We start from the raw sequence: 10,221 nt of genomic DNA on the forward strand, positions 1-10,221 counted from the left end.
TACCGGTCAATCTACGTTCCCACCCTCACCTATGGTCATGAGCTTTGGGTCATGACCGAAAGGACAAGATCCCGGATACAAGCGGCCGAAATGAGCTTCCTCCGTAGGGTGGCTGGGCGCTCCCTTAGAGATAGGGTGAGGAGCTCAGTCACCAGGGAGGAGCTCGGAGTAGAGCCGCTACTCCTCCACATCGAGAGGAACCAGCTGAGGTGGCTCGGACATCTGCTTAGGATGCCTCCTGGACGCCTCCCTAGGGAGGTGTTCCGGGCATGTCCCACTGGGAGGAGACCCCGGGGAAGACCCAGGACACGCTGGAGAGACTATGTCTCTCGGCTGGCCTGGGAACGCCTTGGGATCCTCCCAGAGGAGCTGGAGGAAGTGTCTGGGGACAGGGAAGTCTGGGCATCCCTGCTGAGACTGCTGCCCCCGCGACCCGGCCCCGGATAAGCGGTAGAAAATGGATGGATGGATGGATGGATGTTTCAGTCCGATTAAACTGCCTTTGTTAGGAGAAACTCCAGAATGTGTCCTTTTCAGCAACTCTTCAGCTGAAAGCTGAGTTCACACACTGCTGTTTCTAAAACTTCACACTCACATGACAGACTTTCCTCCATTCATACTGGAATGGGTTCCTCACTTTTCTTTTTCAGACATCTTCTCAGCATTCAGTCACCGCTCCATTTTCCTCAGATGGAAGCTTCAGTGGAATCTCACTGTAAATCCACAGGTGAACACTCTCCACCTGAGGCCCACCTCAGGTCCAGTCCTCCAGGTGCCTTTATGGAGCTACAGTCAGTCCTGGTGAAAGACTGAACGTGTTTTTCCACTTGGAAATAACAGACATCTTTTTAGTAAAGTCCTGTGTCTGTCAAAGCAAACTCGGGCTCATAATTGATGCTCAACTGCACAGATGTAGACCTCAATGGAAAAGTAGACTCCGACTAAGATTTTTTTTCCAGATTCTGTACAAATTATTCCTATTTAAAACCATATAAAAACTTGAAATATTGAAAACAATTAACATTTTCATTTTTTAACAATGTTTGAACACAAGAACATGATGTTAGAGTTAAACCCCTAAAATTAAAAGTCCACAACAACAATAATTCTGAAGTTGCAAGTGACAAAAAAAAAAGAAAAAAATCAGCTAAATTGAAGGGGAATATAATTCCTTTTTATTCTTTTTGTTATGCTTGATGACCTGCTTTCAAAAACCAGTTCATAGTGAATATTAACGCTTCACAAAATATGATGATGTGTTCATATTGAAAATAAATCATTTTTATAAAAGTTTTTCATGGAAAAAAACATTATGGCATCGTGCAAAAACTTATCAGTTGGAAAAAAAAGGTTTTTGAGTTAAAACATATTTGGTCGGATGAATACAGACAAACAAATAAATAAACAAACCGACGACCGATAACCTAAACGCGACACCGGAAGTGAAGGACGCAGTGAACCGGAAGTTCTTTCATTTTAGCTGGAGAAGGGATTGTTTGCTTGTTTTGCCCCATGGTGTCGGTGCGGGCAGCAGAAACCTGGGAATTGTTTTCTGTGCCCGCCGCGGACCGCAGATCTGCCGGAGAGGCGCTGAGCGCGAGGCCGGGCCGCTGCTAGCGGGCGGGTTGTTTCCCCCGGACGGGCTGCGGTGTCACACTCTCCCGAGCTAACGGAGCGTTAGCTCCAGCTGAACTTTGACAGTGTCGGGCTCGTCGGTCGCATCCGCACGAAGGAAGGTAATGTGAAGTTCCCTCTTTAATCCGACGTTGGACGTCCAGCACGTGGACTTTATTGTGTGTCCGACTCGTGTCCCGGTTCAGCTGGCTACCGCCAGCGCGGCCAGCAGCCGTAAATCTGATACTAGCCATGAGAAAAAAACACAAACAAATGCGCCAATCCGGGATAAGTGTAGTTTTCCGTGTCTGCCTGCAGTCAGTCGGTCGGTATGTAGAAACAAACACATAATGAATCGCCGTGTTGCGTATCAACGGGATGTTATCCTTTATCTTTTGTTTTGTGTGATTGTCCGTGTTTAGCTTTGCAGCTAGGCGCTAGCCTCTCGGTGTCAGGCAGGCTGTCCGCCACTGAGGTTCACATCAGGCCGTGTTGACTCCTGTCACTACAGATGCTCAGTCTGTGTTGTCAGTAACATATTGTGGATTACCGGAGCTTTGCTTTACTGTGATAAACGCTGTCCATCGCCTCCACGCGCCCCGTGTCCTCAGTGGACCTTGTGACTGAGTGTTGATAAGAATAATCATCAATATGCTGCGAAACCCCTTTTTCAGATTACTGCTGTAGTTTGAAAAACACCCCGCTACATGCTGAAGACATGCACGTGTGACATTTATTAACCTGTATTAAGCTAAATCTAGACTGTGGGATTTAATGTTGCCCAATGCGACAAGCTTGTACCAACCTCTGCTTTAATTTTATTTACGTTTACATTTTATTTTGAAAAACCATTAACAACACAGACCTTTTAAGGCACTTTCAGTGAAAAAAAACATCAAATGTTCCCCTTCAGCAAATATATGTGAAGATGGAAAAGAAAGCCTTCCTTTTAACAGCAAGAACCCTGCAGAACCAGACTCAGAGGAGACTTCCTGCAGTTCTTTTTGGAGGTTAGAGAACAGAAAGAGAGAAAAGGATATGATGGAGACAGAGAGAAACACGCAACGGTTTGTCATGAATCTACTTGCTTCAGCGTTGATGGAGACTCAGACCAGGAACCTTCAGTTCTGCCGTCAGACACTCTGCAGAAAGATACAGAGAGAATGCTATTAACATGTAATAGAGAAACATTCCTGTACAGAGTGAGGCTGGAGAGGAGCTCAGTGTCGGTCCTCCAGCAGTGTAAACCTACAGCAGCTTGACTAGAGAATGTTCCGGAGTGTCTGAAGCAGCTCTAACTGAGCGTCACTGAACAGAACGGTCTCCAGTCCAACCTTGACAGTACAGACTGTGTCAGGCGTGGGGTTCGTTGGTTTCTTTGAGCAACTGGCAGATTAACGCCTCACTGGAGCTGCTTTTTGACATGTTGGGCTGCAGCACACACACTTTTCTCTGTGGACCAGATGTCCAGCATGGTGGACATGATCCTCAGTGACAGCATGTGACAACACCGTTAGCTCCTCGCTCACGAGCTGTTGGACTGCTGGAGTTTGTTGCCTTCCTGCAGGGTGATTAAAGCCTTTCTCCAGGACGGGCTGCAGTGTTTATGGAACGGGGATGAAACGCTGCTGTGCTGTAGCGAAGTTCTCTGCTTTGCTCGTCTCCAGGAGCCTCCTCGGCTCAGGCCTGAGGCTTCTTTGGCTTTTGTTCTGCAGTTTCCTGAGTTCTTCCATTGTGCAGTCGTCCTCCACCAGAGCTGGACGGCGGCCTCCGGCTGCTCCCACAGCCGCGCTCCAGTCTGAAACTCAGCCCGGTTGACCAGAGTGCGACCGGTGTGACCCCGGCTAAAGAGGCTCTGAGAGACCGAGCGGGGTCAAGGTTCATGTGGTCTGTTTTGCATGGAGGTCCTGAGTGTATGATCTGTCCCCCCTCCCCCCAGCAGCTCGTCAGTCGGAGCAGAGGACGTCAGCAGGAGGGATTCTTGAGTCCCTCACCCCGTCGGTCCCTGAGATGACGTCCCAGCAGCCCCAGCTGCCCGGCGCTGTCATTCCCCCCCAGCTGGCCCAGAACTCTTCCGCCCCCCAGGCCCGGCCTCACATTCTGGACTCCAGTCAGAGCAGGGCCAACGCCAGGCCCCCAGAACACAGAGCGGCGGCGGCGGCGGGGCGGCCGGGCTGCTCCGGCGGGGAGGCGGCCGGCAGGAACCTCCCGGCGGCGGCGGCGGCCAGACGCGACGGGGCGCTGGAGCCGTGGCCCGAGGAGGCGGTGGACGGCTCCCACGGACTGTACTCGCTGCACCGCATGTTCGACATCGTGGGGGCCCAGCTGACGCACCGCGACGTCCGGGTGCTGTCCTTCCTGTTCGTCGACGTCATCGACGAGTACGAGCGCGGCGGCATCCGAAGTGGGCGGGACTTCCTGCTGGCTCTGGAGCGCCAGGGCCGCTGCGACGAGACCAACTTCAGACACGTCCTGCAGCTGCTGAGGATCATCACCCGCCACGACCTCCTGCCCTACGTCACGCTCAAGAAGCGTCAGGCAGGTGAGTGAAGCGCCGCGTCACGCCTCGACGTGGTTTCAGCAGCGTCCGGCGCTCTACAGCCGTCCCTGTTGTCTCAGTGTGTCCAGACCCTGTGGACAAGTACCTGGAAGAGACGTCGGTGCGCTACATTTCCCCCAGAGGAGCAGCGCAGAGCGAGGACGCCGCCCCCCACAGACCCACCGGTGGGTGTTGCTCTCTCTCACTCCCCTCTTCATTCCCTCGCCCCGGTCTGAACACCATCAGGTCCTCCAGACTCCTGTCGGGCTCTGATCAGGACTGGAATTAAAAGCCTGATCTGCTCTTCCAGGTCCGCAGCCAGTCATCTGCTGCTCCCCGTCAGGACCTCACGTTGGGCCCCCCCGGACGAAGCCGGCCCCCCCTGCGCCCAGCCGCAAGCGGAAGAGGAGCCACTCGTCGGCCGACTGCAGAGAGAAGCAAACATGTGGTAAAAAAAACCAAACAGAAAACACGACAGCAGTAAATTCAGTCGAAGTTGTTCTGAGAACCGAGCTGAACGTTTAGAACCGGATCTGGATCCAGACTGCAGCAGGTTTGCAGTCCTCACAGCGGGGTTTAGTCAGAGGTCAGAGGGTTGTGGTGACACATGTAGGCATCAAAGCACAGAGACTGCCAGAGGTCAAAGTTGAAGTGTGATGAAAGGGGAGGTTTAAAAATTGAGGAATCCAGCGAAGTGAAGCTGCTGTCCTGCTCAAGATCATCTGTTCCTGAACTGGGATCCAAACTTTGAGCGTCAGTTTAGTCTTCATTGCAGACCACATCCTGGAATCTAAACGTCCAGACGAACCCGATTTCCGCTGAAACAACGTGACTGGATGTCAGAGTTTCATTCAGTGTGTGTTTCAGTGAGTCCTGCTGGAGCAGTCTGGATCCTGGAGCGGTGCGACTCCAGCTCCAGGCAGTGTGTGCAGTGTGCGCGTCGGGCCACCAGAGGGTGCTGTGGCCGCAGTGTGTGTAGTTGCGTGGCAGCAGAGAGTGAGCCGGGCTGCCTGTGTCTTGCAGATATCCGCCTCCGGGTGCGAGCCGAGTACTGCCAGCACGAGTCGGCCCTGCAGGGCAACGTCTTCTCCAACAAGCAGGAGGCGGTGGAGCGCCAGTTCGAGCGCTTCAACCAGGCCAACACCATCCTGAAGTCCCGGGACCTGGGCTCCATCATCTGCGACATCAAGTTCTCGGAGCTGACCTACCTGGACGCCTTCTGGAGGGACTACATCAACGGCTCGCTGCTGGAGGCGCTGAAGGGCGTCTTCATCACGGATTCCCTGAAGCAGGCGGTGGGCCACGAGGCCATCAAGCTGCTGGTCAACGTGGACGAGGAGGACTACCAGGCGGGGCGGCGCAAGCTGCTGCGCAACCTGGTGACGGGCGGCGGCGGCGGTGGCGGCAAGGACTCCCCGTCTTAGAACCCTCCCCCCTCCCGCAGGGGGCCGTTTCAGGTGCCTGTCAGAAACAAAGGAAACCTCCACCCCCCCTCCCACTTCCCCCCCCAGCGCAGCACTCTCGGGAACCCGGGCGGCGGCGTCCGCCCCCACCTGCTCCCAACGCCACGCCCACCCTCGCCACGGGCAGGGCCACGCCCACTCCTGACACTCCTCTGCAGAACAGGAAGCCTATGCCCCCCCCCCCCCCCCCCCCGTGTGGGCGCTCTGAGGTTTTCAGGTACTTTTGCACATGGATGGATTGATTTGATTCCCAGAGTTCTGCTTGCCCCTGTGTCCCGCCGCCTGCGCTCCTGGACGTGGCCGCAGGGGGAACGGGACGCGAGCCCGAAGCGACGCAACGCCAGGATCTGCAACGCCCCGCCATGAATGGAAGGACCCTCATTCGACCCCCCCGCCCCCCCCGAGTCAGCGGCCCCGTCCAGACTGCGGCGGTTCTCTGGCAGGGCTCCGGTCTGTGTCGGAGGTCAGGCGTTGGCTGCGCGACCCCGGAGCAGACCTGGGGTCGGCTCTGCTCCGGGACTGACCGACTCCACTTCATGCATTTCCCCCGCCGTTTGCCAAAATTTCCAAAAAGCAAATTTTACCTCAGATTTGAAATGGCGCCGCCTGTGTGTGTGTGTGTGTGTGGAGTTCTCCTTCGGTCCGGCCGGCGGCGAGCCGAGACTCTCCAGCTGGCGTCTCGTGTTTTTACAACATGTGTTCTTCCGTGTCGGAGAAGAAGAAGAAGAGAAATGTTTCCAGTTTGTGTTCATCATGTGAAACATTTACGCAGTTTCCTCCTAAAAAAGTTCTAAAGATGTCAAAAACGCAGGCCTCAGTCTGAAGGTCAAAGGTCAAAGTGTTCACCTGGTCTCCTTCAGCGTTGAATCAGAGTTTTCACTGCTGAAGTTGTGTCAACATTCAGGGAGTTTTTCCTTCTTTTGTTCTGTAAATGAAGACACAGTGTAGGACTGTAGGTGGTCCCCCCCCCCCCCCCCCCCCCCCCCCAGCAGACTGGACAGCTCCTCCTCTCAGGTTTGTGATCTTTCTCCTGGATTCCCTCCGAGTGCTGCTCTTCCTCCGGGTTCGTCCCGTTGGAAGAACGGGAAACGCTCACCGAGCTGAAGACCGTTCAGGGTCTCGTCTCGCTCTCAGAGCTGATTTTAGTGCTTCACTCAATATTTTCTGAGGGGTTTTGACGTTTTAGCATCCAGTGAAGTATTTCCAGAGTTTTTAATTGATCGAGCTATAAACAGTTTAAAGGTCGTGGACTATATTTCCCTCACCATCGAAGCCCTCTCAGCACATTCACGTCACTCTTACTGGTTTTTGGGAACATTGAACATTGAAAACCCCTTTTTATCATTTGGATTTGAATCATTTCATCTTTTTTTTTTTTAATGCTTATTTTCTATTTTAAATTTGAAGTTGGAAGCATAAACTGCCTGAATGTGAGATGAACACGGACTGGCGGGCGTCGGGCGGTTTCTCACCAATCAGAAGGCGTGAGTGGACATCGGGTCACTGTGAAGGACGAGCCTCCTCTCCTGTAAAGGTTGCAGAGTTAGTATCTATTATATAGGTTGGTGTATGTTATGTTGATTGTATGTTATCATAGTTGTTAAAAGCAGCTTTCCCGCAGAACTTGCATGTAAACCTGTTCCTCTGGACTCACAGTGCTGCCATCTGTAAATAACTCCTGGATGTCGGGTTTTCTTACTTCAGTTTTTTGCATTTCTTGGAGCGAAGCGACAAATAGGACTGTTAATAAATTAATCGGATGGGTTTTGTCGATGTTCTGATCCTAATGAGCCTTTTTTAAATAAACATCACATGGCACAGTGTCCGTGTCCCAGAGGACGTCCGGGGCGGAGCCTCGTCCGCAGCGTCCGTCCTTCTGTCTTCCGTCTCCAAGCTGCAGCTCGTCGGCTCTTCTTCATTCGTTCACTGCAGGTTTTCTCAAAATATGTGGAAATAAGCATCTGGGACATGAATTAACTCAAACAGGAAGTCCAGTCAGCTGAACTTTACATCACCTCACCGAAGGGAGCAAGAAAATGGTTCATGGCACAAAAAGACACTGAAAAATGACAAAGGTGGAAAGGATTCACATGATATCAAAGTAAAATCTGTCATTTCATGAATGAATGAATGAATGAATGAAACTAACAGGCTGTGAAAGCTACAGTCACACTTTTTAAACATTTATCAGAGGTCTCTGACCTTTAGGACAGAAATGACGCCCCGCCAAAATAAAAGTCAACATTTGAGCTTTCAGTCAACTTCGACCTTTAGTTTGTAAAAACCAAACCGTGTGTGTGTGTGTGTGTGTGTGTGTGTGAATCACAGGTTCACTTTGAAGTCCAGTTGAATTGATGAAAATGATTAGAATCTGATAACACTGCTTCTTTTCACACGATGGGGAAAAAAAGTGGTTTAAAAGAACAGTACCAGAAACGTTTTATTGTAGAAATGCGATAATAATCAATCTCCTGATCAGTGAACACATGCAGAAAGTGTACAGGTGAGAACATGAAGGTAGGTCTCAAATACAAGAGTGAACCTCAGACTCTTTCAGCCTTTCTGTTGAAACTACTTGCTTTAAATTCTGTGTATCAGTCTTTAACAGATAACACACCAATCCCTCCAAACCTCTAAAGAAATCTTAGAAACTGAAAGAATAAGTTCACTTTTGCCTCAAACCCTCAAAAACTCGATAGTGAAAAGTGTAGGGGGACCAGGACAGAACCCTGTGGCACACCTTAAAGGTGCATTAAGGAGTTTGCACGTTTAATGCGAAACAGCGCCCCCTGCAGGCCTTGGGCGTAATGCAGCTTAGTGAAAAACTCGTGCCTGTGGCTCCCGCGCACGGAAGAGGGGAACTCCTTCCTCGCTCGTTTAGTAGCGCTCGAGTAAGATTTAAGTTTCTTTTCCCTGGTGGAGTCTGTGTGGAGCTGTGGCAGTGCTAGAAGCCAGTCTGTTCTTACTTTCTGGAAGATCCTGCTCAGTTGTTGCTCACTAAGCATCTGGCGGAGTAATGGCGGACAAAACGAAACCTAACTAAATCAGGCCAGCTGGAGCGTGCATTACCTCATTCCTTTCAAATTCTCCCCAAAAAAATTCTGGAGCCGGACCGGCACTGCAACTTTCAAGTGACAGTTTAGCGCTGTTAGAGGTTCTTGTAATGAATATGTCAGGGCACATTGTACACATCATTAAAAATGTGTAACATATTTATGGTGGAAAATAAGTATTTTTAAGGTTGAAAAACTCCTTAATGCACCTTTAAAGCCACTTCAGTCAGTATTTGGAGAATAAGTCAAATAGTTTCTACTTCTCTTTTGAAGTGGGCTGATTTTTGAAGTGTTTTTTATTCAGGATTTTATTATTCTTTATTTAATAGATATGAAAACTCAATACCCCCATATATCCTTTAGTTTTTTTTCTGAAGTTAGCAAGTGTCTGAAATTCTGGAGTTTTGGTCATTTATAAGTCAGGTCCTTTATTTTTTTAAAAGAAATGTCCTTAAAAAATGTTCTTATTAGCCATCGCCGTAACACGGAGTGTAACGGCGAAGGGTATTGTTCTCTCAGTTTCTTCTGATTATTCTTTGTCCCACGAGAATGCATTTTTCACCCCCTGAACATAGCTGAATGTGGGGTTTTTTTGGTATCTATGCGACCGGCCCGGCGAAAAGTTCGATAAAATGTATACCTCCACAGTGACAGATCAACACTGGCTCAACAGCGCCACCTACAGTCAGACCCCTATGGCCCACAGAGTGGGCATATTTTGACGTAGGAACACAAAACTCACAGCAGTGACAGAGCATGAGGGGACAAACAGAAAACTCTCTTGGCCAAAATCTGTGGGACCAACAGGAAGGCGGCCATCTTGGATACAAAATTCGCCGCCATTTCGCTTTTCATTTTTCAAATGAACTGAACTCTTCCTTTCTTCCAAATGAGCCCAAACTCAGCACACTGCATCTGGACACATTGACTTTCAATAATCAGCCAGCTTTTTTTGATACGTCGCTCGGTCTCCTCACAGCACGCCGTCGAAAAACGCCTTCATTTCCTGTTATTTGGACAGCCCCTCAGGAGCTCAGGCATTGTCCCAGAACACTCAGACTACAGTCAGTTATGTGCCATAACAGTCCTCATGTAATGCATCATAAAGTTTAATACAACTCCACTCTATAGCGCCCCCTACCATAGACCTAAAACTTTAACATTCTGCCACAGTAACCAAACTGTGCAGTAAAATTCTATGCCTGAAGACAAGCAAAAAATTAGATTACCATTTTGATGCATTTATGACCGTTGGCCAGCGGGGGGCGCAAAGACCCCCCGAAAAATACATAAACATTTCTTTAAAGCACATACTTTGTCCGACTGTCTTGAAATTTTGATCAATTATACACAACATGATGCTGATTATATTGATGTAGGAATGACTGTGATAGATGCTACAGCGCCACCTACAGGAGCACACAGACAGACATGATAGATTATGACTCTATAAATTCATGTGATTTTGTGCATGATTGACTGACAACAAATAAAGTCAGTGGTAATGTTTTGGAGGCCGCAGTGTGTGGTGTTAATGTCAATTTAGCGAGCG

The 10,221-nt window shown here is 49.9% G+C and overlaps 1 protein-coding gene across 2 annotated transcripts; it reads left to right on the plus strand.

The window, feature by feature from the left end:
• The first annotated feature begins 1,467 nt into the window (after positions 1 to 1,467).
• Positions 1,468 to 7,441, plus strand: dedd (death effector domain containing). 2 transcript variants are annotated; one of them, XM_030119657.1, is made up of 5 exons: positions 1,468 to 1,736; positions 3,554 to 4,156; positions 4,234 to 4,338; positions 4,464 to 4,601; positions 5,177 to 7,441. In XM_030119657.1, exons 2-5 carry the CDS (start codon positions 3,625 to 3,627, stop codon positions 5,575 to 5,577), a joined length of 1,176 nt encoding a protein of 391 aa, XP_029975517.1. In that variant the 5' UTR covers positions 1,468 to 1,736; positions 3,554 to 3,624; the 3' UTR covers positions 5,578 to 7,441. The 2 variants fall into 2 exon arrangements, with proteins under 2 accessions (XP_029975517.1, XP_029975518.1); XM_030119658.1 differs by having other exon boundaries at positions 3,557 to 4,156.
• Positions 7,442 to 10,221: the final 2,780 nt, after the last annotated feature.

The sequence above is a fragment of the Salarias fasciatus genome, chromosome 20, assembly GCF_902148845.1.
Source record: "Salarias fasciatus chromosome 20, fSalaFa1.1, whole genome shotgun sequence".
NCBI lineage: Eukaryota > Metazoa > Chordata > Actinopteri > Blenniiformes > Blenniidae > Salarias > Salarias fasciatus.

What these genes read in the sequence shown, in the direction of transcription:
- dedd (XM_030119657.1), top strand. Translation starts at nt 3,625, where the DNA reads ATGACGTCCCAGCAGCCCCAGCTGCCCGGCGCTGTCATTCCCCCCCAG. An exon ending in CGCCCCCCACAGACCCACCG is followed by an intron (nt 4,339 to 4,463) that starts GTGGGTGTTGCT and finishes CTGCTCTTCCAG; the next exon opens with GTCCGCAGCCAGTCATCTGC. An exon ending in CAGAGAGAAGCAAACATGTG is followed by an intron (nt 4,602 to 5,176) that starts GTAAAAAAAACC and finishes TGTGTCTTGCAG; the next exon opens with ATATCCGCCTCCGGGTGCGA.